The 27,455-nt window shown below is 42.8% G+C and overlaps 1 protein-coding gene across 1 annotated transcript in view; it reads left to right on the top strand.

The window, feature by feature from the left end:
• ntm (neurotrimin) overlaps positions 1–27,455 on the top strand; it is a 210,260-nt gene that overhangs the window by 149,592 nt on the left and 33,213 nt on the right. Inside the window, exon 2 of the mRNA XM_077020480.1 lies at positions 19,765–19,855. Within this exon, the coding sequence (XP_076876595.1) occupies positions 19,765–19,855 (91 nt within the window). The remainder of the gene's footprint in view (positions 1–19,764; positions 19,856–27,455) is intronic.

Genomic DNA, 27,455 nt, shown 5'->3' with positions numbered 1-27,455 from the left:
AACCCTTATGTAAAACATCCTTCATTTAAGTCACCCTTATTTAAAACACCCCGTTTAAAGCTCATGTTTTGTGCTGATCACTTTAAAAATGTGAATATGCTGGTCCCTTTACTGGCCTAAATACAAGATCTACACAGGGCGGTGAAGGGTTCTACCCAGCATGCACGAGGAGTTCAACCTGGAGCTGTGGTGGTTCTGGGTGTATGTAGGGGAGCAGCGGTGGTGCGTAGCGAACTCCAGCCTGCACACGCCTCCCTCGCCCGTTTATTTTTGGACGTGAGGGGAAAAGTAGATCATGCGTGAGTGTAGTGCGTAGCAGGAGACTTTATGTGCTGTGGAAGGATATTTTGAGTCCCAGCTGAAATCGCTCTCCTGGAGAGCAAGGTGAAAAGAATTCGCATGTTTTCATCATCCTCAAACACACCCCCCCCCCACACACACACACACACACACACACACACACACGCACGCACGCATGCCCCCCCCCCCCCCCCCCCCCCACTTCCCCAATGTGGTTCTCAAGTGCCGAAATTGCTTAATTGCTTGCCCGAGGAGGCATAATAGCATGAGGCATTGTGGAGTTGTCAGTCGTGCTGATGCATGGCTGTTCTGAAAGCCTCCACCTCTTTGATGTGGGCTGAGACAGTTATGTGTGTTTGGAATGACTGGCTGCCACGCCGTTCAATAACAGGGATGACAGCACTGAGTGGTGATTGGACATGCAAACAGGAGTGATGCTGAGTTCTCTCTCTCTCCCTCTCTCTCATCCTCACATTTTCTCTCTCTGTGTCTCTCTCACTCTCCCATATTCTCTCTCTCTCTTTCTCTGGCTTTCACATTTTCTCTTTCAGTTCTCTCTCTCTGTTTCTCTTGCTTTCACGTTTTTTCTCTTTCAGTTCTCTAACATTCTCTCCCTCTCCCCCCCCCTCTCTCCCCCTCTCTCTCTCTCTCCCTCCCCACTCTCTTTCTCTCTCCTTCTCCCCCTCTCCCTCTCTCTCTCTCCCTCTTGTATCAGTTTTCAGCAGCTTGAGCTCTGTGCTGTAAGAATGGGCTGTGTCTGCCAGCGTCTTGGCCCTCCCCGTTTCACACACTCCTCTGACATCACAGAGGGGTTGTGCTGCAGACAGCATGCTCAGATGTGGGGCGTCGACTCTCTTACACACGCCTGCTGACATCACGCGTGTCAGTTAGATGAGCCAATGCCAATAAGGACTCACCGGCTGAGTGGGAAATGGGCAGTTTCAGTTTGAATAACTGTGATGATTAAATCTTGTATTGCGCTGAATCAGACTAGGTTTTATCCAGCAAATCCACCGTCTGCAGTAGATGCAGTTTTGTGTAAACCCTCCAGCCAGGAGCAGATGTACAGTGGCAGGAACAGACCTGAGGTTATTGGGCATTGCCACAAAACCTTCTTTTGAAATTGGCCCTTTGAAATGGAATCAAATTCTTTTTTAACACCACAGCAAATCTCTGTTGGTAAAGAGGACATGCCACAGTGTGTGCGTGTGCGCATATGAAGATTTTTAATACACCTCCTAGCGAGTGCATCGCCCCGCCCGCTCTCCCCACTCCTGCCCCTTGCCCCGCCCCTTGCCCCACCCCCTGGCCGCCAGCCCTGTGCCACAGCTCTCTGTGGGGGCTTTGCTCCTCCAGGCAGCGGGGCACCTGACACGGGGAGACGGGTCAGGCTGTAAACCGGAGTGCTTTGCAGTCGTGGCTTCGGCTCAGTGTCGAGAGGTCACACTCACTCTCAGCCTTTCAGTTCAAAATGAAAGGCTTCAAATGTTCCCCCTGAATACACACACACACACACACACACACACACATGCACACACGGTGGAGCGGGCTCCAACCCCAGAATGACACACATGCTCCACAGAGGACTGGCAGAGAATAACATAGTGGCAGCAAAGTGGATTGAACTCGTTAGTCAGATAAATGTTGCAGGACATTTATTGCGCCGGAGTTCCTACAAAATGATACAGGGTTAGAGTTCCAGGGTGTGGAAAAGCAAGAACCTTTCCAGTCATCCAGCAGTTACTCCGTAGAAACATCTTGGGAGTTGGGGGGAATGGGGTGAGGTAGTAGTTTAGATGTTTTAATATTGCTGCTGTACAGCATGCTTAAGACATTAATTAACCCAGAACCTGAAGCTGGATGTATCCTTAAGACTTAGTAGTTACACACTTGTCATAACTACATCCTTTTTTTAACTACATGCTTTTCATACAAGTTTCTGATTTTTAATCATAGTCCTTATCCTCTAAGTCCCAGCACTGCTCTTAGGGTTTATCCTCATGTCAGATTCACCTCTGTGCTCCAGTTTAAATGACTTATGCCTGCCAGCCTGCTGGGTCCCCTGCTCATTTTAAAACAAAGGTGACACTCTCAGGAAGCAAACGTTAACCTTAGGTCTGACGGCCTGTGTGTGTGTGTGTGTGTGTGTGTGTGTGTGTGTGTGTGTGTGTGTGTGTGTGTGTGTGTGTGTGTGTGTGTGTGTGTGTGTGTGTGTGTGTGTGTGTGTGTGTGTGTGTGTGTGTGTGTGTGTGAAGGACAGACAGACGGAGACAGAGATGGGGAGAGAGGAATGGAAAGAGATTCTGTGAATATCTCTGAACCTGATGAGACTGTAGATCATGCCTTCTCCAGCTCGATCAGCTCCCACAGACGTCATGTTCTCTAGACCGGAGCCTTCTCTTATCTAGCAGAATCACTGGACCAGAAGTACTGGAGCTGACCCCGTAGCTCAACGCCGACATTAAACCAGACCCCTAGTGCTCTGCTCTCTTTGGAACACAGAGCATGTTTGGAGCATGAGCCATGATTGTTCTATCACAGGGTTTCTTTATAGTACTAGGTGTAATGTACCAGGCCTGGGGTGATGTAGCAGCATGCACTGATCTAGCAATATGCACATAGCTGTGTAACAAATCCCAGTTTGGTGTGAGCGTCTTTACCAGTCTCTGACACTGCTCCCTGGGGGTTTGTAGATATCTGTAGGAATTGTGGCCTTCATTTTAACATCCAACAAATGTAAAGAGTTTTGGTCAAAAAGGCTCATCAATCCCTCCCATATCAATGATTTGAAAGTATGTTTACAGTATATTGAGAGGTGTACTGCAACTGCAACAAGTGGCAATATAACCACAATAACCAGTGGGGAACCGTCAGGGCCCTCTACGCCCTCTCAGAGGGCCTAAAATATTCTTAAAGCATTATATATATAATTATCCAATTTTATTTTATCTACTTACAGTTTGACATTCGACATCTAAACAATTACAAAAATATAAGCAAATAAATTATTCAACCGTGTCTATTCAATCTGTGTTGGAAGGTGAGGGGTTGAGTGGAAGCCTGTGAGCCTGTGTCTCCCCCTATCAGGACTGTGATGCCTGCTGTTCGTTTACAGAGGGCCTGGCAGTTATAATTCAGCGCAATACCAGTTTCAAATGACAGCAAAATTGACCAATCATATCTTCTCTCTTAGTGGGCGGGCTTAACTGTATGATAATTTCCGCCCGCTGTGGCGACGCTAGCTGTCGTTAGCACCATCGCTAGCTAGTTTCGATTCATCCCTTTGACGTCCTCGTGCGCGTTGTTTACATATTCCGCTTCCGAGAACCACGGAGCTGTGAACCTTATTTTGTTTGGAAACTTATTTTGCTTAAGATGTTATCTAGTACAGATATGATTGTTTATTGCGTTTTTAAAGCTGTACTGTCGTCTCAGTTTTTCTTTATTTAGTTTATTAAGAAAGGAAAAAAAAAATTTCGGGGGGGAGGGGGGGGGGTAGCGGGCCTAGGTTTAAAGGTCACGGTTCGCTACTGACAATAACAATATAACCACAGTGTCATGTTGTAACAATAACAATATAACCACAGTGTCATGTTGTATAAATAACAATATAACTACAGTGTCATGTTGTAACAATAACAATATAACCACAGTTTCATGTTGTAACAATAACAATATAACCACAGTGTCATGTTGTATAAATAACAATATAACTACAGTGTCATGTTGTAACAATAACAATATAACCACAGTTTCATGTTGTAACAATAACAATATAACCACAGTGTCATGTTGTAACAATAACAATATAACCACAGTGTCATGTTGTATAAATAACAATATAACCACAGTGTCATGTTGTATAAATAACAATATAACTACAGTGTCATGTTGTAACAATAACAATATAACCACAGTTTCATGTTGTAACAATAACAATATAACCACAGTGTCATGTTGTATAAATAACAATATAACTACAGTGTCATGTTGTAACAATAACAATATAACCACAGTGTCATGTTGTAACAATAACAATATAACTACAGTGTCATGTTGTAACAATAACAATATAACCACAGTGTCATGTTATATAAATAACAATATAACTACAGTGTCATGTTGTAACAATAACAATATAACCACAGTGTAGTGTTGTATAAGTAACAATATAACTACAGTGTAGTGTTGTATAAATGATATAACTAAAGTGTAGTGCTGTTTAAATAACTAAATAACTACAGTGTAGTGTTGTATAAATAACAATATAACCACAGTGTAGTTTTGTATAAATAACAATATAACTACAGTGTAATGTTGCATAAATAACAATAAAACTACAGTGTAGTGTTGTATAAATAACAATATAACTAGTGTAGTGCTGTATAAATAATATAACTACAGTGTAGTGCTGTATAAATAACAATATAACTAGAGTGTAGTGTTGCATAAATAACAATAAAACTACAGTGTAGTGTTGTATAAATAACAATATAACTACAGTGTAGTGTTGTATAAATAACAATATAACTACAGTGTAGTGCTGTATAAATAACAATATAACTAGAGTGTAGTGTTGCATAAATAACAATAAAACTACAGTGTAGTGTTGTATAAATAACAATATAACTACAGTGTAGTGTTGTATAAATAACAATATAACTACAGTGTAGTGCTGTATAAATAACAATATAACTACAGTGTAGTGCTGTGTGCATATCGTTCTCCCCCTGCAGACCCTGTGTGTTCAGTAGTCACCATACTGAATACAAGCAACGATGCCGCAATGTTTACTTCACTTCCATCAGTTGAATTATTGATTAATTTAGTTTCTCGTTTGCATTTTAATCTACTATTTAACCAGCCATGTGTTCGACCACATATGTTGTTCACTTGCTAATCCATTTAAATCTTGTGTAAGCAGGTAGGTCTGTGTTATCACATAAGGTGATTCTGTAGTGCAGGAGTAATGTTCATGATAAGAAGTCTGAGTAAAAGGAATAAATTAATACAATCTCTCTCTCTCTCTCTCTCTCTCTCTCTCTCTTTCTCTCTCTCTCTCTCTCTCTCTCTCTCTCTCTCTCTCTCTCATTTGTTTAACTGTGTTGACTCAGGAAGGGTAGGCACATTTAAAACATTTTTTACCAAAGTTGAGAATCCAAGAGCCCAACATCTGTTTGAATGTAAGCGCTGTGTGTTTGGGTTCTGTGTGGAGTGGTTGTTTTCATGTTTTTCTGTGGGATTGTTGATTTGCCACACAGTCTGGTGGAGACATGACAGGCGTTTCCCCAAACAAGACTCCACTCCAGATGAGCTATATAACAACCTCACGCCTGTCATTTCTGTTTGTTTAGGAAACCTGCAGATTGTGAGCACAACAGCTTGAGATGGCTCGTGGACATTTTAATTGGTGTGGTTTGCCCACTGCTGCGTATTTAAATGCGCTTTTTTCCCCATATAGCAGGTGGTCTCCTCTCTGCCATACCACACCTGTAGTTCACTTACGGAGGGCGTGTAATGTTAACCTCACACACACTACACCTGCTCTCTTAGACTGGTGATCAGGTAGCAGAGAAGTCACTTGCAGCTTGGACGAAGCCCTTTTTGCCCCATGGTGAAGGTGACCCTGTGGGGCGGGGTGCCCGACGAGACCCAGGTCAGAGGACACTTGCAGTTCTGGCCATGCCAAATTAGAAATTCATGCCATTACTCTCCGAAACCGAGCTGGAAGGACCACCAGACAGGAACAGGGCAAAGCCCCTCTAGCTGCACAGTGCCATGGGTCTTTATTTCTGTTCTGCGTTCTGACCCTGAAGGAGGACAAGAAGTAGAATGTCGGTTTATTCAGACAGATCTGCACTGGTTTCATAAAGGAGATATGCACTGGTTTCATAAAGTGTGGCTCAAGGGTGAGACTTCTTAGTTAGTTCTGATTCTGTAATGTTTCACCTGTAATGAAGAGTATTGCTGGGTATGAGCACTGTGAGACCCGGAGAACTCTCCAGGTTTTAATGAGACACATTGAATGGTGCTCTTTAAAATATCAGAGCAAATTTTGGAAACTGCCAATTAATTGTTTCATTAGACCACAGCTCAGATCTAGGGTTGAAGCAATCGCTTTAAAAAGGAACAGTTTCATATGTCATCCAGCAGCTACCACTACAATGCTGTACCTGTACATTCAGAATAGCCCTTAAGAAATGATTAAACATCTCAATACAAATCTTGTTCTCTTTCTGAATATGTTTTATTGTGCTCAGAGATGTTCTAGGATTTCCTGTTTGGCCCAAACAAGTTCTCATAATCAATCACCAAAATTAAGAAAGAGAAATTCTTTTAAGAATAAGGAATATGATGTGATAATTTAGTCAGAAACTCATTAAACTATTTGCCTAACATGTCACCTCTACTCTTGGTTGTACATTCATGGCATATGTCAGATGTTCTTATCCAGACCAACTTGTAAATTGATCAGTATTGATCTTGAGTGCACTCTTGTATATTGATCGGTATTGATCTTGTGTGCACTCTTGTATATTGATCAGTATTGATCTCGCGTGCACTCTTGAGACAAACGTGGGCTCTGAACTCCAGACCAAAGAGCTGGCTATCTGACACAGAAGCCACAGCACGCCCACGTCACCTTCCTAAGCGATGGTCTTGGTCACAAGACAGCAAACACTAATGCAGTCGGCTATTGGACAGAATCCTAGACAGAGTAGGCTAATCGGCTAATAGGCTAGCATCAGAGACACGACTTGCTAAACACAGCTGGGTTGGGTTTTAAAATGGCATCATTCAACCAGCACAAGCTTCAGTTCTACCGTCTCTGTTCTCCAGAGACGGTTGGGTTGGGTTTATGCACCAGGAAAACCAGAGACTGATTTCCAGAGCACTTACTCTCAGTCGGCATCAGAGTAGCCGTGACTGTTTGGTGAGTGCGCTGTGTTCTCACACAGTAGCAGGCTCTACTCCGCATCAGCTGATGGCCTACACACACACACACACACATACACACACACACACACACACACACACACACACACACACACACACACACACACACACACCTCTCATTCAGTGCAGCCACTCTACTCAGGCAGAAAATGATTTACTTGAAAAGGGGAAATGGGAGGAAAAACCTAACAAAGCCACCAAATAAGATATAAGAGCAATTTAACGGAGCAGCCAGTAAAAACTGCAGCTCCAGCATCACTGGACTCCTGTGCAGCTGCAAACAGTGAAACCCTGACTGAAATGTCAGAGAGAGAACGAAATTATATTTAATTACATTTAATTTGATTTAAAGCACAGTGCACTGACGCGAAAATACCAAATGTGCACGAGAACACATTTACACAGGGTCAGAGCCGGCTTCCCTGATCGCTTAAGATTAAATGAATCATACTGCTAATATTAACTGGATTGCATTGTATGAACGGCATAAGCCACAGGTGACTGTACTAATCATGTGCTTACAGTGGATATCTGCCTCCCGTTTAGTAAAATCATGAGGCTTGATTAGCTAATTAGCTAACTGTTATGCTGTGGGTATGCTGCCCAGAAATATTTGGTTTGGTTGTGTTATGGCTACTGGTAGATTTTGGAATTCCTGAATAATGTTGTCTTTTTGATTAATGCACTATAGGACATGAATATTTATGAGAGCATTATCGATGGATTATTGATGGGCAGACTTTTTTGTTCTCTGCATTTTAAGCCTCTCCTCAATGGAAGACTGTGAAACGAATGACCAATCAGAAGACAGTGAATTGCAAAATTTCACTTGGAGTAAAATTCTCAAGACTTTCCAGGCAGTTCAGCTGTGGGTCAGTGTTACTTCTTGCCAAAGAAATGAGAACATGGTATTCTCTATAGTCGTCTTCATGTTCTGAATATTGTGATTACAGATATGAAAATTGTATTTAGATGGCAGGACAGATATATCTCCAATTATTGTAAGTTAAGTGTTTGTATGATGTTTTCAGAATGATAATCAGGTGTGTGTGATTTGATAATAAGATTCTAATCGCATGGAAATGTGCTCGTTGAGAGAAAAAAAAAAGGTGGAACCTGAATGGGAAATGAAATGTAATATATGGCGATGAAGCGTGCAGCATTTGATCTGAAGGTGATATTAGAGGTCCCCAGCCCACATTATTACTGCTCCCCCTTGGACTAGCAGAGTGAAATAAACAGTGCTGACAGTTTTAGTACTGCAGAGTCTGGAGGTTCCAGCCTGACCTCAATGTGCTATTGCTTTGGGAATATGAGCGATGCTACGCTCAAGTCCCTGCCGCTAGCAGCCTGCGGTAGTTAGATTTGCCGGTGTCCCAGCAGCGAAGGACGCCGGGCTGTGATGTATTTTCAGGGCCACGCCAGAACGCCAGGCACGACTGGAGCAGTCTGCTGAACAAACCTGAGTCTGCAGACACGCAGTGTGAACGCAGTGAGGGGAGAGAGAGGGGATAGTGGGGTAGTGGTGTGACAAATAACCCTGCAGCTGGGACTCACCTTCTCAGAAAGACGAGCGAGACGGAGAGAGTGATAGAGAGAGAGAGGGGGGGGGGGCTAGGAGAGAGATGGGGATAGGAAGAGCAAGACGAAACGATAGACAGCAAGAGGTGAACGACAGAGGCAGAATAAGGTGGAAAACAGTTAAATCAAATAGGGTTGTGTGGGTTTTCTAAACCCAAACAGGTTATTCCAGGCTGTATAATTCACCCCACAGATGAAGGTTTTTACTGCCTTCCCCCTGTATTCAGTCCAGAAGGATCAGTAAATCTGTCCGCGAGTGGAAACCTCATTTCAGCCCTGTAATCTCATTTGCCTGTGGTAGCAGTGGAGCGTCACGTGCTGTGGGGTTCTTTCTCGTGGTGGCGGAGGACGCCACTGTCCCTGCCAACTGAAAGCCACCTGCCTCCACCTCAGCTACACACACACACACACACACACACACACACACACAAAAGAAAAAAAAAAAAAACCCATCACCCATCCCAGGATGTTTTCATATCCGCTATCTGGAAATGTTTTTAAGGCGGTTATCTGGGAATGTTTTAAGGGCCTAATGGAGTCCTTATCTCCATTTTGCACTTGGAAAACGAAATTATGTGCGGTGGTAAAAGCTGTGTGGTGGCGGGGGTACGCATTTACATGCTACATCAGCGCTGTGAAGGAGCGGTGAAATGCTGCTGACGCCCTGACCGTCTGCTGGACCCCGAGTGAAATGGCGAGAGGACAGACGTGGCCCAGAGATGCGCCTGCTCACAGAGGCACGCGGGCGAGCGAGACGTCACGGCCCAGTCAGGCTCCAGACACACGAGGCTGCAGAAACACTGGCGGCTCCATGTTTAATGCCCTCGTTTCCGGTGCATGGGGAGAGCTGCGCTTTGCTGGGTCTGTGGTTGTGTCTGTTTTCTTGAGTCTGCGAAGTGTGTTTTCTACAGCCGGGACCCAAGAACCCACTGGGGAAAGTGCAACGAATAGCTTTCTGCTCTTGCATTTCCTAAAACTCCCAGCAAATCATGCTATTGAATGTCAGGTTTTGCATTGGAGTTCAAGCACTCTACTGTCCGTAAATCCAAAGATCAAAGTATTTTCAGGCCTTGTTGGTAGCAGATGGTCCTTTTACCTGACGTTCTTGTAGGCTAAACCAAGTAAAATCGAATTAATCATCAAATTTCAGCCCTTGTTCATATTTACATTTGCCCTGCTTAACAGGTGAGTATCTTCTTATCATGAGCAGAACAACAACCAGAACCCTTTGAAAACAGCTCTGAATTGTGTGTCCCGCAACATACACACGTTGGGTCCTGTGGTGAAATTTACAGATCTCCTCACCCGTATAATGAGAGAGTGGATGATATTGTTTGGGGGATGTTATAAGCCAACTGTCGGGTCGCGAGGAGGACAGTTTTAATCTCAGATCTGGCCCAGCTTGTGTCTGACTACTGTGTTTTGTCTTCTGTGTGACTGGTGCCGAGGGCCAGAGATCGCAGGGATGGCTTATTGGAAATGGCCTTAACACCCCCCCCCCCCCCCCCCCCCCCCCCCCCCACACACACACACACACACACACACCCCACCCCCCGCTCTGTCCCCCTGCCACACACGCACACATACAAACACAAGCACACACACACATACACACACACACACACACTCCCCACCCCCCGCTCTATCCCCCTGCCACACACACACACTTCCCGCTGTCAGACGGGTGCACGACACTCCAAAGCAGCATGAAGCCAGAAGTTTGCTAGGTGACTCTGGGGGAAAATGAGTTTCCAAGCAATGTGGTGGGTAGGATCCACATGGCTATCTTCAAAGGCACTCTGCCATTCTCCGGTGGTACTACTCACTGAAGTCAAACTGAACATGTTGGTTGGTAGAACTGCTGTCATGTAGACTCATCTTGGGTGGCCATGTCCACCTTCCTTACATTTTAGCACTAATTTCCATATAGGCTGTTTATGCATTTCAGGCTTTTAAATATATTGAATTTTTAATTTGATTAACTCACTTAATTTTTTATAATTTGGGGGGAATCACTGGTTGGGAAATTGCTATAGGCTGCAGAAAGCCCTTCCTCTCACACCACCACTACCCACTCTCACGTGTACACACACACACACACACACACACAAGCATGCACACTTTGCATGTTACTGAGATTTAAGCTAAATAAACACTCCTCAAGCAATTGCTTGCAAGAACGAATAGAGATAATTACAGCTGGTATTTGTCAAGACAAAGCAGAAGTGTGCTGGGTTTTTAATATGTCTGCAGGCGTATCTAACATGACAAGTCTATTTAAGTAGCTGCTGTGAATTCAACAGGAACAGCTCATTACAGAATAACATCCACTCCTCCACTGTAGAGGATCTCCATGGCGATTAGAGAGTGGTAGGGAGATGCAGACAGAGTGCGGGGGGGGGGGGGGGGGGGGGGGGGGGGGATTTGGGGGTGTTTTTATTCCGGTGTGTCGCTAGCTTGGTGATTTAGTCTTATGTTAATACCCCTTCAAAATCTGCATTGAAAATGATTGATCATGATTGATGTACAGATATATTTAGATCCATAATAAACAAAGTGAAGTTGGAATGGAACAAGACTATTTGTCAAAAGCTTTGTTTTTTTATGATTTTCCCACCCAACATGATGAATATTTCCAAATGACCTCACTTAGCACTGAACAGTACTTTTTAACACTTTTTTTATGCTTCACATCTGTAAGGTGGTGTAGAAATATATGATTCTGTGAACAGATAAAACAACTTTCTGTCAGTGCCAGGGGACTTGAATTCCAATAATAATCATAACAATTTGTTATAACTCATTTGTCTTGGAATTTGGCTAAATGAAAAACATCCATAGTTTCAGTGTAGTGTTATGGTGATGAGGTAGCTGCCTTTAAGTCCAAGCATCGGGAGGGAAACACTATTCAGATGTTAAAAACCTATAATGGCGGTGCGGCCCAGATGGTTGTGTGTGCTGCAGATGTACTGCTGCTAATCACGTTGGAGGGACAGTAGAGACGTCTGGCGTATAATTGGCCATTGGAAGGAAAGTGGTGTCTAGAATTGAAAAGCACTTTTAATGGGCTCATGTCAGTTTGGATATTGACACAGGTTAATGAAAATTAATCACTATACAGTTTAATTAGCTCCGCTTTTCTTAAATAGCAGATGATTGATGACGGCGTACCGACATCGACTCACCACCCACCTGGCTCTTACTCACACCTGCCACTTTAGATGGTGACACCTGCTTATAAGTGCAGGTCATATGGGCACAGTTGCAAACTTTGACCCATCTGTTGCTAGGCGCCGTTCATCAGCCTCCCGCTGTGCCCTTCCTCACTGGTCATCTGATGATCAGAGGAGCACTGCTCACTGCATGTTGTTCAGCTGACAGATCGTTCCTCACACTGTAGTGCCAGTGTCATGCTGGTATCAGACACAGCTGTGTTGCCGGAGGTTTCTACATATGTCAGTGGCACTTCTGGGATGTGAGTGGTACCCAGACAGACCCAGCCAACACTGACGAGCTGAGAAATGCCTGATGCAAAGATCTGAATGATAACACGTGGGCAGTGATCTTTATACCAGTGAGGTGTTCACTGGTTCCTTTATACCAGCGCTGAATAATACATTGGATTGTCAGCAAAGTAAATTGCTCGGTAGAGCTGTAGAGACCTGTGGACTGATCAATGATGGTTGCTGTAATGTTTCTGTTTTTCTGATGTAGTGTTTGCTTGTTTTGTTGCTGTAGTGTTTGACTGTTTTGCTACTATAATGTTTGACTTTTGTTCTGCTACTGTAGTGTTTGACTGTTCTGCTACTGTAGTGTTTGTTCTGCTACTGTAGTGTTTGACTGTTCTGCTAATGTAGTGATTGACTCTTCTGCTACTGTAGTGTTTGTTCTGCTACTGTAGTGTTTGTTCTGCTATTGTAGTGTTGGACTGTTCTGCTACTGTAGTGCTTGACTGTTCTCCTACTGTAGTGTTTGATCTGCTACTGTAGTGATTGACTGTTCTCCTACTGTAGTGTTTGTTCTGCTACTGTAGTGATTGACTCTTCTGCTACTGTAGTGTTTGTTCTGCTATTGTAGTGTTTGTTCTGCTACTGTAGTGATTGACTCTTCTGCTACTGTAGTGTTTGTTCTGCTACTGTAGTGTTTGTTCTGCTATTGTAGTGTTGGACTGTTCTGCTACTGTAGTGATTGACTCTTCTGCTACTGTAGTGTTTGTTCTGCTACTGTAGTGTTTGTTCTGCTACTGTAGTGATTGACTGTTCTGCTACTGTAGTGTTTGTTCTGCTACTGTAGTGTTTGTTCTGCTACTGTAGTGATTAACTGTTCTGCTACTGTAGTGTTTGTTCTGCTACTGTACTGTTTGACTGTTCTGCTACTGTAGTGTTTGTTCTGCTACTGTAGTGTTTGACTGTTCTGCTACTGTAGTGATTGACTGTTCTGCTACTGTAGTGTTTGTTCTGCTACTGTAGTGTTTGACTGTTCTGCTACTGTAGTGTTTGACTGTTCTGCTACTGTAGTGTTTGTTCTGCTACTGTAGTGTTTGACTGTTCTGCTACTGTAGTGTTTGACTGTTCTGCTACTGTAGTGATTGACTGTTCTGCTACTGTAGTGAATGACTGTTCTGCTACTGTAGTGTTTGTTCTGCTACTGTAGTGTTTGACTGTATTTCTGGTGAAATTGCTGGTACTTGTTGCTCTGGTTTCGTCCGGGAATCTCAATTTTTTTTAACATTAATGTCTGCTAGGTCAGTGACATCCATGCACATTTTCATGCCCTCTCTATGATTCAGAGATCATGTGTCCTGTGGATGACGGACGGGGATGGCCTGCAAACGACCACTTCTGTCACCATAGCGATGCTTGACCACAGACCACATACATTTGTCAGGGGAGAACGTTAATCAGATGCTTTCAGAAGATGAGATATGATGACGTTCAGGCATTCATTTGAAGAAGTGAACATTCCTGACATTGAAAATAACATGTAATGACTGTTTTGGTTCAACTGCAATATAGCTCAGAGTGGCAGGATTTTAACTCATAAAAAGGTAACAGTTTATCTTCTCTGCTGTCGGTCACATCATGTTTCACGTAGTTACAAATTTATAGTAAAATATTTGTCTAAATCTGCGATCGTTGCGAAGCTGGCTCCAGGACCACACTGACAGCGCCTCATATAGCACCCACTTTCATATCATTTACATTTCTCATTTATTCAAGTGTTTCTCATAGACCCATTTATGCGCAAAAGTTATCTGTATGACTGACTGTGCCAATGGATCAGAATTCCCCATAGCTGCAGCTAGTGTTACCTGGGAAATTAGCCTTCTATCTGGTACATTGCTCAAATGTATTTCTCTAATTGTATAAGATGGAAATTGGATTCGTGAAGATATCCACTACAATCGGTGTGATATCCTGATAAAAAAAAAATCGTTTCGCTGTCCGCTTCCTTATCAGGTGCTTGAATTATTAAGATTCTCAGAAGCTAAGCATTTAGTCCTGTGATCTTAAAGGAGACAACCAAGAAAAACCTCTCCTGTCAATGTAATACTGTGAAGTCTTCCTCAGTGTGGGTTTATCTCTCTTGAAAGTGTTGAGGTAAATTATCACAATCATTTTATTCACTTTTATAACTTCCATTAATCTGTTTCTGCCTCTCAGACTATATTACTGTAAAGATCCCCAGATAGAGACAATTCCACTTATCAGAGTTTCACAACCAGAATGGTTGTGTCTGACTTATTCTAAAGCCTATGAACCTGCACTACTGGGATAGCTAATGCAACTTACTCATTATTTTGTGGTCTTTAGTTTAAAATAAATGCAAATAATGGATAATATAAAGTCATAATCCAGAGATTTTAGAATGAAGCTAATTATTGAAAAGCCAAATAACTTACTGCGTAGCATTTAAGCTTTAAGCAGCAATCACAATTTCTAATGACTTCTGATTCCTTATTATATTTAGAGTGGCTCTGATGTACTTATATGGGTGCTCTACATCATTATGAATTTGTCTTGTGAATGTTTCCTGGAATATTGTTCTTACAAAATCTGAAGGTGTCTCTAAAGTCAAAATGTCACTGCAGGCTTTGAACAGATTACAATATGTGTGTGAGAGTAATGCCACTCTAACCTCTTAACCGAAGGAGTTGAGCAGCAGTGTTCACAGAGGAATGGAAGACTCACTCATCCTCAAAGTGCCCATCGCTTCTCCGTCAACGGCTTCTGTGTCCCCATGCTCAGATTCTTCTGCTCTACTTGATAGAGATCTGAGTGAACTCTCATCCCTGTGTGTGTGTGTGTGTGTGTGTGTGTGTGTGTGTGTGTGTGTGTGTGTGTGTGTGTGTGTGTGAGAGAGAGAGAGAGAGAGAGAGCAAGAGAGCGACACAGTGTGAAAGGGCCTGTGTGTGTGTGTGTGTGTGTGTGCAGACACTGAAAGAAGCATGGCATTCCAAACATGAGCCACTTGGCGTTATAAAACATAACTACTGTTTTCACAGACAATCTGGAGACACATGGTTTCTCTTCCAGGATTACTGACTCTTAATTATTGTTTTCTTTTAGGAAGTAAAAACATCACATTTTTCACTAGGGGTTTTGACCATTAAAATGTAAATGCCTGGGTTCAAAAGGCATATTTCCAAAACCCACAACACAACAATCATGTGATCGAATTCCAGTGGTCCTACCTTATCAATACTGCAGATGAAAGCGATCTGGTGAAAACTGTCAAAACACATATTTACATTTTAAAGTGTATAATTTTACAACATATACAACATGCCACCTCATGTTGTATAGTTATTGCACAAACACCAACCCCATCTGGATTAAGTGTGACTAAACCTGTGTAGCTTCATAAGTCACATCTACAGTACCTCCGTGCTGATGCGTGACTTCCTGTCATGTGTGGAGTGGTTGCCTTACAGTCAGAAGTGTTTAGCCCTCTCATCTCCCCATGCATCTCATATAATAGCTGACATGTCACTTCACAGACCAGAGCAGAGGCGGAACTACAGTCATCTCAACATCAACTCGTTATGCTGCTAATATGTTAAAGATCCACTGCCTACGGTTTTCATCACTTACTGTATGAAGAGACAGATGTAATTATTGATTAACAAGTCTTTTCTTAGATATGTTTGCTGTGCAGTTCCATCCCAGGCAGATTCCCCATGGTAAGACATATTGTGACATCTGTGAAGTCTTTTGCTGTGCCCAAGACTTGATTGTCACATAGCCCCAGTAGACTCTAGTCTCTGAGACCAGCAGTCTCTACTAAACGTGGAGACCATATGGTGCACATCAGCATGGTCTCGGTGGAGTGGAAATCCAGGCAGGGCCAAAGGGAGCTCCTCACTAAATATGCTCCAGTCAACCCATCTGAATTTGCCACCACCCAAGAGTGCATAGGTTCAGCAAGTAATAGTGGGAATAGGGAACTTGGGTAAGCACAATGCGTGTGTAGATGCAGGGCACACAGGTAAACACAGGTAAGAGCAGGTAAGCACAATACGTGTGTAGATGCAGAGCACACAGGTAAACACAGGTAAGAGCAGGTAAGCACAATACGTGTGTAGATGCAGGGCACACAGGTAAACACAGGTAGGTACAATATGTGTGTGTGTGCAGGGCACACAGGTAAACGCAGTGCCATATTGAGTAGTGGACGCCTGGCTGCAGACACACTCATTTTCTGAAGCCACAGAATTTCATGTTTTATCAAGTTTCATTTTAGAGCAGTCACATTTCCTTCCTTGCTATGTCGATTCCTCCAGGACTTGAGTACATTAGGAGATGATGAAATTGCAAGGAGAGGTTCTTTTCTTTTTCTTCTCCATTCTTTCCTATTTACTTTTACTCTCCCGGCATTAATCATAGCCAGCTCTCCTCCTCATCGGAGCAGGGTGAAGGCTAATAGGCCCTGCGCTTCTCCACCTTTTGAGTGCTGCCCACACATCTCGCACAGAGAGCTCGCAGACATACACCAACCGCTCAGCACATGTCCTGATGTGCAGCCCTGCAATCTTCCCTATTATTCATGATGGGGGGAGCATGAATCTATTAATTATTCAAACGAAAAGCAAACTGGAGTGTCTAATGTTAGCGTGAACCGCCAGAGAAGTCATCACTTGTTGAACAAGCATGGACAGTTTATATTTCTAATCAAATAAAGCCTGAGTTGAACATGTGTGTTGTATGTGTAGAACATGCATTATAGTGGAGTTAAATAAGGAATAATCCAGATCAGCACAGATATCCGCATACAGTACTTAAGTATAAGTTCTTATGGTTTCCCCCCTTAGCAATTACTGACAGAACAGCTGTGATGCTATGATAACATTCTCCAGTAAAGTTGTGATTCCTCCATTAATACATTAGTCATGCTTAATAAACCTTCTTTAGCTCACAAAGAGCTTCAAAGATGGAAGGTTGAATGAAGAAAATATTAAACTATAATGCTTTGCCTCTCCAGGACTATGGCCAGACTGGAAAGTACTGACTTAAATAATCTCACTGTACTGAGTGTTAAGGAGGGTACCTGTTGGAATATTATTTCAGAATTAAAGGAATATTTTTGATTTACTTTACCAAATTGCTATTGAAAGCACAATGAATGCGCCTATTAAACAAGTGACAGTTGAAAAAGTAATAAATTATTTTTTTCTATCTTTTCAGACTGGAAATTCTCAATGTATTTTCTAAATAGTATAGCAAGTGTGAATGGTGCATTTATGATCTAGTTTGACAAAAGGGTGGAAGACATTTTAATATTAAGTTAATAAATAACAGTTCCACTTACGTTGCCTGAGTTTCATTAAACTCCCTTGACTGAATTTGCCACCACTGCAATGCAGTGAGCTATAACCAAATATTCAGTGCTCCAGTAGACGTGAGACGGCACAGGTCTCTGCGTTCACTCATGAATATAAAAACAAGTGTGTCTCGTGGAACACTTTTGGAGGGTGAAGGCTAAAAGAATAAAGTCAAATTTAGCCACAAGAATGAGACCATGCTCTGTAAGTGAGGAAGGACGTGGGACCACTACAGTAGATCTGGTGAACACACACACACACACACACACGCTAGATCTGGGCATGACTGGACCAGGGCTGTGGAAGATGCAGACCAAACACTCTGCCATTGGTTGATCTTTGTGGGAACGTGTGGGGTTATGACTGAGTTAAATGCTTCATGTATGTGGCCTGTGAGATCATGGAGTTACATTTAGAACTTTTTTTCCTAGACCCATTTACAACCCAGTATAGATTCTCTGAATCATACGCCATATAGGCCTATATAAATGTGCGTTCCTGTTAGTTTAGACTATATACCTCAGTCGCCAGGAACTCACGTCATCCAGATGCATTTCTGTGAGAAAAATATAACCCTGTGAGAAAATATAAGCTACAATACAAAATGAATTGCAATAACTAGACTACGTGCTTGGAGTCCTAAAACCGGTTACCGCGTGCGTGCGGCACCATGGCAACGTTAAATGTAGGCGCGCATCACATTAAATGGTCAGGTTCCTGGAATTATGTGACACGCTCTACTTAATATATTTTGCCTAGTGTGTTTATTGAGATGGCAAGTTAAAGATCTCAGTGAATTCAATGAAATCAAACAAGCAGATATAGATATCAAGCCCGCTACCTGTTGATGGGGCTTCTGTGGCCCTGTGAGCCAGGCCACGTGCAAGGGAGGGCAAAACACATGATGATTGTAAAATCAGCCCTTTCATAAAGGTTTCAAGCCCTCGTGTCCTTCACATTACGCGCACACCCATCATCAAATTAAATCTGTCGGTACTAATTTTAATTAGTTTATTCTTTTTTTCCTAGCGCATTTGTTGCTGGTACGACAGTAACGACGCCTTTGAATAATTCATATCTCACCGAGCATCTGTTCTACTCAGTGTGCAAATTTGCAGCTATTCTATTTCCATTTTCCCGTCTTGATTTTGTTTTATTTGTGTCTGGCGCTGTGAGGAAGGGATATTGTCACGCGGCGGTGTCGGGGATTGTGCACGGTGCATTTCCTGAATGAACGCGTGCTGATTTCATCTCCAAAACGCTATGGTTGTGTTTCGTCTCCAAAACGCGATGGTTGTGCTTCGTCTCCAAATCGCGATGGTTGTGTTTCGTCTCCACATCGCGATGGTTGTGTTGTGGACTTACCGGCGACGCGCGATGCTGCTGCCATGACGACAACATCCATCATCCATCCGTCTGTGCGTTCAGTGTGATGTATTGAGTGGGTAGTGAAACGTACACCTTTTGCGCTTTTGCACTTTATTAGCACGTTGTTCTGATTTACGTGTTTTTATTATTATGTGATTTTTTTATCTTTTCCTTCAACTTCATTGCGAGTTCCTGCGTGGGCTCTGTGATTTACGAGAGTGGCGCACACAACTTCACACTCACACACACACACACACACACACACACACACACACACACACACACACACACTCCGCCTTTGCAGCCTCCAGCGCATTTTTGGCCAGCCCGTGCACTCTGTCGCTCTCAACTTTAAGTAGTTGGTTTAAGTTGGAAACGTTGTTTTTCCCCCAGCGGCGTCGACACAGATAGTCTAAACAGCCCGTGCAAACGAGGATATCGCCAAGAAGCTGTTCGTATTTACGATGCTTTATAACGGCTCCGTTTTCTGACGACGCCAGAAGCTGCGCTGCGTCCAGTGCGCAGGGTTCTCCTACCTGGGAAGGGAATCTGGATTAACGATGGCGATGTAACACTTTTCTACGCGACTCAACCGTCCGTGTGTTCACAGTGAAACGGGATTTGACTCCTTCCGAATAAAACGAGAGAACTGAAAATGAGAGTCTGTGGATATTGCTCGACGCCCTGGAGCCGTTTGCTGGTGATATGTCTCAGGGTACTCTTTATTGTCCCCGCAGGTCTGCCCGTCCGAAGTCAAGGGGACACTCAGTCCGATAACAAAGTAATGGACAATATCACCGTTCGACAAGGCGAGACAGTGTTTCTCAGGTAGGCAGTGTATCTCTCATATCTCATATCTATTCACTTTCTCCTGTCTAATGGGAATGAAATCTCAGTAACAGCTTTGCAGTGTATGTTTTTGAGGGGTGACATTTGTATCTAGTGCAGGCTACAATGTATACTTAAAGTAAACACTTCAACTGATTCGTAATGCTGTCGTAAAAAAATATGGTAGCCTGCCAAGGGAGTATTTATTTGCTTTCATAGTTTTAGGTTGAAGGGGTCAAATTACATATGTAAAGAATCCAATGTAAAAGAGACAGATGAAGGAGACCCAAGCCATGAGTGGAAGTTACCCACAATGCTCCTGTCATGGACACTATAGATAGCATCAGTGGTCCTGAAGCATAACTAGAGGAAAACCATTATTTATTTATCTGTTGGTTTGTTTATTAGACATATCATGGCTCTGCTCACTAGTGAAAAATTGTGATCTGAGCTCAACAGTAAAAGTTTTCTTCGGTCCTGAAAAGTTGCTTTCTTTCAGTTTTTTTTCTCACAGAATCAGTGTTAAGCATCTTTAACGCACTTTTATCTGATGCTCTTGAATGATTTATGAGGTCAGCACTGAGACGCAAAACAACGTATACAGTTCTATAAACATTGTTCTCTAGCCTACACGCACGTTTACAGTACAGACGTTCTGTAGCCTACACGCACGTTTACAGTACAGATGTTCTGTAGCCTACACACACGTTTACAGTACAGATGTTCTGTAGCCTTCACGCACGTTTACAGTACAGATGTTCTGTAGCCTACACGCACGTTTACAGTACAGATGTTCTGTAGCCTACACGCACGTTTACAGTACAGACGTTGTTCTGTAGCCTTCACGCACGTTTACAGTACAGATGTTCTGTAGCCTTCACGCACGTTTACAGTACAGATGTTCTGTAGCCTACACACACGTTTACAGTACAGACGTTGTTCTGTAGCCTTCACGCACGTTTACAGTACAGATGTTCTGTAGCCTACACGCACGTTTACAGTACAGATGTTCTGTAGCCTACACGCACGTTTACAGTACAGATGTTCTGTAGTCTTCACGCACGTTTACAGTACAGATGTTCTGTAGCCTACACACACGTTTACCGTACAGATGTTCTGTAGCCTTCACGCACGTTTACAGTACAGATGTTCTGTAGCCTATACGCACGTTTACAGTACAGATGTTCTGTAGCCTACACGCACGTTTACAGTACAGATGTTCTGTAGCCTTCACGCACGTTTACAGTACAGATGTTCTGTAGCCTATACGCACGTTTACAGTACAGATGTTCTGTAGCCTACACGCACGTTTACAGTACAGATGTTCTGTAGTTTTCACGCACGTTTACAGTACAGAAATTCTGTAGCCTACACGCACTTTTACAGTACGGATGTTGTTCTGTAGCCTACACGCACGTTTACAGTACAGACGTTCTCTAGCCTACACGCACGTTTACAGTATAGACGTTGTTCTGTAGCCTACACGCACGTTTACAGTACAGACGTTCTGTAGCCTACACGCACGTTTACAGTACAGACGTTGTTCTGTAGCCTACACGCATGTTTGCTTCTAAGTTATTCTCACAGTTTAAATATTTTACCGTTACTATAAAAAATTATATATATATATATATTTCTGATTTACTTGTATGTGGTCATAAGGCCTTGCTCGATGTCACATAGCCACACCAAATTTCTATTTCTGAATAAGGAGCACTATATAGCATTGTATGGTGAATAATAATAATCAGACGCCAGTTAAACATTTACTAAAGATTTGAGTAGGTTGTTGCACATGAACACTCTGTGAACCTGAATGCAGACGTGTTGATCCTGCCTAGTTTCCATTTTTTCTGTGATTCTGCATTGGGAGTTCAGTGCTTCTCTTCCATATGGTCCTATGAAAACTGTGCTGTTCTGATCCTCCATTGGTTCACTGGATACCGTGACACCTGCTGTTATGTTACACATGACTCAATAGGTATAATAAAGGTTGTGCATAGAGCACTTGATTTTTGTAACAGTTGATGTTTGTAAACACTGTTGTGCATTGTGCATAATCATAATTCTGGTGTATTATTTTATCATCCTTTGTGATTACAGCTCTGTCCTGTTGTCCTGCTCTTTTCTGTCTTGCTGTCCTGCTACTTTTCTACCGCATAATTTAATTCTGACCTAATTAATACATTTAGCCAACAGATTAATACATTTAGCTCTGCACTTCAACAATTAACATCAAGGCAAGTTTACTACTTGGTAAATATATTGTGGATTTTATCATTAAAATCGGATCCTGTCTATCATATCCTGTCGAATCCTATTTATGGGGTTAATTCTGACCCCTTATATGAGCCAATTGCAGTCCCATTCCCAGGTCTTCTTGTACGAGAAAAACTTCAGAGAACTGCACTGCATTTTGTGCTGTCATGGTTTCTAAAAACATTTTGATTTCTTGATTCATGTCCTGGAGGTTTGTTAGGAGGTAATTGTCACTGTATCTTATTTTATATGCATGTATATTATTTATTTAAAAAGGTATTTTCTTTTTTTAATACTGTGGACCATGTATAAAATGTGTTTTCTGGGAAAATACTGTCATTTTCCTTTAAGCCGTTCTCTACTCTTGCTTGTGATATTGGTGCAAGCAAGTGGAACAGGGCAGAATAAACATCCCAACAATCTGTCTCTGTCTGTCTCTGAGTCTTATACATCCTAATTTTCATGACATAATAATTAAGGGTTGTATATGTCATATCAGCTGCATACAGTGATGTACTCTTTCTACTGTAGCTCATAGCAGAACTGAGTTATGAGATCTCTTTCTCCACACACATAGGCCTAGAATTTTAATACAATTTTCATAGGTATTTTCATATTTTCTTTGCAGTGTGGATTAATTGAAGAATAAGTACTGCAATCAATTGGGCTTGTTAAGTTTAAGTAAGAGTACTATGGCACAGTGCATTGGATTCTGTACCATGAGGGGAAAAGTCAGATTTAGGTTAGGTATGTTGTATTAAAACCTCTCGACCTTTTGTAATCTAACTAGGATGTAGGAAAGGTAAAGACTACGCACATGAACCTTTCTTCAGGGCGGTGGAATAGTCTGTATGCAATGTCTGCCTTTCTGCAAACAAGTAAGTAAACAGGACTCTCCCTGGTATATAACTTTAAGTATCAGCATGTGAGTTTGGCAACATGATGTCGTTTGACAGCCTGTTGGTTCAAACTTATTCTCATTTATCAGCTGGGAGAGTGAGACGGGTGTGATTTATTGGCTGGTTGCCGGCGTACTCGGCGGGTGCTGTGGGGGACTCCCGTGCAGCCATACTTCCTTCTCGGGCAGGTCTCTCTGGAGGTCACCCTTCTGACGCTCTGCAACAAAACTAGGAAGTGAAAAATCACCTCAGAAGTGCTCACAAAGCTTAGCAGATCCTTACACAAGCATGCTTTGTCATTGTTTCCAGGGGACGCCACTTGAGGGTTGTAAAGGCAGAATGCTTGACCTGCTTTGCCTACTTTTTTGATTGGATCTTCAACACTTGACCCTCACATGTTGACACCCAATATATCTGGTGTCCTTATCAGCAAATTTTAAAGCCTGTGGACTAACACAAATCCCTTCAATTTCTTCTAAACTCCCAAAAGTTAACCTTTAAACTGTGGAAGCTCCAGCCTGTCAGTATAATATTGGTGGATTTTGCCAATTAAACACCAGGGTCCCCATTCCTCCATCAGCAGTGTCACTGTAATGGCAGCCAGCGCCAAGTTACGGACTCTGGTTGTGTCTGAAATGGTTTACTCATTACTCATTCATTAGTCCCCACATAGGACACTACATAAGACAGTTCTGTATAGGACACTGCAGTATAGGACACTACATTAAACAGTACAGTATAGGACACTGCATAGGACAGTACAGTATAGGACAGTACTGCACAAGACACTGTATAGGACAGCACTGTATAGGACACTACATTGTTCACTACAGTATAGGGCACTACATAGGACAAAACTACAGGATAGTACTGTATACTGTATACTATATACTGTACTGTACTGGACAGTTCTATGTTGGACACTACATAGTACAGTTCTGTATAGGACAATACATAGGGTACCTGTTGGTGAGACAACAGGCAGAATTTGGACAACACTAGTTTCACACGAAATACTGTATATCATTGTGGTCTTTCATTGCATAGACATAAACGCCACTTCAGCTGATAGCTGTAATACGTACATGTCCAGGCAAGGGTGACCTGTAAACACATACAAATAAACACATACACACAAATACATGCTTATAAACGGGAGCTGTTTTCTTCTGAATAAATATCACTAACATTTACATTTTTATAACATTTAAGGCTTTTTGTCCTGTGTGAAGTACATAAAGTTTTGGTCTCCATTTACTTTGAATGTCTATAGTTATAATCACTAAGAGATGGTAGGATAGAGGGATACAGATACATGTAGTTAGATAGAAAAAGACTATCCTTCTGTATTTTAATGGGAGTCATTGGGTGGATTTATTTTGGGTGAACCTGCAGTATTTTTCCTATTTTGAAACAAAATGCAAAATGTAAAGTTGTTCTCTCACTGAGAAGCTGCTGTTATGAAAGTTTAAAAACGTATTACTGTGCCATTAGTTCACAATTAAGTATGTAATGAGTTTAACATATGGTAGACATTAGTAAACATACAGACACTTTGTGCTGCTTGGTCACCATGCTGTTATAATTAGAACAACCTCTTTATAATGACTGCCATTGCATTGAGTTATTGTGTAGGTGGGAGATTTAGTAAAATCCCATGAGGTTTGATCAGCACTCATTATTTATAGCAGTGCTTGTTTTTGATCTGATGATTCACTGATGTTGTGTGTTAATGAGCAGCTGTTTTCAGACGGATTCCTCAATGCCTACTTACCACATCTGTGTAGTCCAGACAGGCAAGTGGTATTCAGCCTCCTGTTTAACAACTTGACGGCTGGTCACTGTATGTTTTCACTCTGCAGTTGTATTGGGCTGGTCACTGTATGTTTTCACTCTGCAGTTGTATTGGGCTGGTCACTGTATGTTTTCACTCTGCAGTTGTATTGGGCTGGTCACTGTATGTTTTCACTCTGATGGTGGGACACAAGTGAGGAAAACTTCTTATTGAACAAATTGTTGAAACTCTTCATGTTACTCACAGATTACTTAAACTCTTCAGATTACTAATAGATTATTGTATTGTTTTTATGTGAAATGTTTTAAAATGATTATTGAAAAGAATACCCTTGCTGATGATATTGAGAGTATTCTCATTTGATTTCATGAGCTTTTATCTATATAGTTCTATTCTTCTGTGGTCTCACACTGCTCGCTCTCGCTCTCTCTCTCTCTCTCTCTCACTCATGTCTTTCTCATGTAGACTGTCACGATGAATGGCCCTCCAAGTGATTCATACACTCTGGGTTAATCGGAATGTTTCCAAATTAATCTCCATTACTAAAATGGAAACATACTCTGAGTTGATTTATCTTTGGCGGCGCTGGGCTCACCTTTCCCGTGTGAGGAGGTGACGGATGGCCAGCAAACGTGTTCGGAGGTGTTAACAGAGACATCTGCACACCCAAGCTAACCGGTGTGGGTTAATGACACCTGTGTCTGCTCAGATCCACACACCTTGGCCAGTCACCAAGGGCCCAACACCACTTCCCCCTGGATCTCGCCAGCTGCCTGATCCGAACTATAGTAGCAGCACAGGGTCAGTACCACAGCGGGTTATTAACGAGAAAGAGAGCTGAAGACGCCTCTTTGAGATAAAGTCTCAGTCTCTGCAACGCTTTGTCAAAGACACTCTGCATGCTCAGCTGTGCTGACATCGTGCACTAAACTATGACGCAGCTTATGAAATCAGTCCCGCTTCGCACGTTTTGGAGATGCGTTACTTCCATTGTGAGAGGCCGGTTGTGCTATCGAAACCAAATACGGGCGTGCCAAATCTCATAAAGCCCAAGTGAGCGATGTGGAGAGCGTGTGGTGAAGCCGAGGGCTGGCATGGCCCGGACAGTAGCGCTGTCTCCAGCATATTCTCCTAAATCAGCTTGGCCTACATTCACACCAGGCTTTTTGTTTATGAAGATAATCTCACGTCTCCTGTGGATTAGTCGAGGGATGGGGCTTTCACCAAGTGGCGAACGTGCAAATATTCACCATTCAAGAAATGTGGAATAATTTTGTGTTATAGTGTCCATAATTGAAAGGTCTGGCTGAGCTTGACCCGTACAAGTCTCTCGTCTGTTAGTATGTCATTAACAACATCAGGGACTTTACCAGTCCAAGTGGCAACTGCTGTCTGCTGTCCACAGAGAACCACAACGATTGCATTCTAAAAGTAGCCACCTCTGCCTTCTCTTTGTTAGAAAGCCACTGCTGTGTGTGAGGTGCTTTCCAAATGAGCATTTTATCCTGGTATGCCGACTGGGGAAATTCTGAATGGTTTGTGTGGTGTTTTATGACCTGGGTTCAGCACCGAGGAGCTGTTCTCTGCCTCCCCTGAGCTCGTACTGGTAGGGGTGAGATTTACAACTCAGCTGCTCAGCGTTTTCCAGTCTTTTGGAGTTTTCAGCAGGGTTGCATCAGTGAGTAAGCCACGGGTGGCCACAGCCGGCGCTTGTACAGGTGGGCAACGCGTCAGGGGCCGGCATGCTGAGAGCCTTTGGATCAGAGCTGAGGCTTTATAAGAGATGGACAGCGTGTATGAGCTAATGTGCTTACAGGACACAACTCCTCCCCTTGGAGCAAGGTTAACCAGACACTCTCACACTGGGTATTGCTCACACACATGCAAATATCTTATTGATTCACACATCTTACTCACTCATATACACACACACACACACCCAGGCTAGACCACACTGAGCATTTATCACACACTGCATTTAATGTCACGGAGCTCTCACGCTGAGGTGGAGGACATGGGGAGTAAATGGCTGCTTTGATTCTGAAGGGTGTGGGAAGTTTTATTGCTCCATTAACCAGTTGGCGTATGTTTCATCAGTCAAATGCCCCTATTCAACACCCCGGCGTTGCGTCCTAACCCTTCCATATTGCTGCCTCATCCCCGTTAGACCCAGATATGGCCCATCAGTGTTGACTCCCGCTCATCCCGCTGAACGAAGACTGTCCCCGGGCTCTGCTATTTATAGTCCTGCCTGGATTACAATTATTTCTGAACGTGAGGTAATTTACAACAGGAGGCGCACCTCCTTCTGCTCCTCTTCTCCAGGGAGGGTTTCCATCGTTAACGTGGAGAGATTGCTGTTGATCTCGCCGACGTGAGACGATCGAGCAGCAGTTGAGCCATATTATCTTGGCCACAACTATTGCGTTTAGCACTTGAGCTGAAGGGCTGTTCCAAGCCATAGGAGAGAAACATGTTGATGTGGAGATCCCTTCAATTGTTGAACTTCTACCGCAATAAAAAAACCCGTCAGTGCTGCCCTAAGGAGATGGTGAATTTAGACATCACACGGCCCTGTCTTGTGTAACGGAGTGATTGAGCATCTCAGACTCCCTGACTGTCAGCGAGCTTCACTTTCAGGTTGATG

This window comes from Brachyhypopomus gauderio, chromosome 10 (assembly GCF_052324685.1).
Source record: "Brachyhypopomus gauderio isolate BG-103 chromosome 10, BGAUD_0.2, whole genome shotgun sequence".
Taxonomy (NCBI): domain Eukaryota; kingdom Metazoa; phylum Chordata; class Actinopteri; order Gymnotiformes; family Hypopomidae; genus Brachyhypopomus; species Brachyhypopomus gauderio.
The sequence above is the reverse complement of the archived record's forward strand: the minus strand, read 5'-3'. Positions and strand labels throughout refer to the sequence as shown.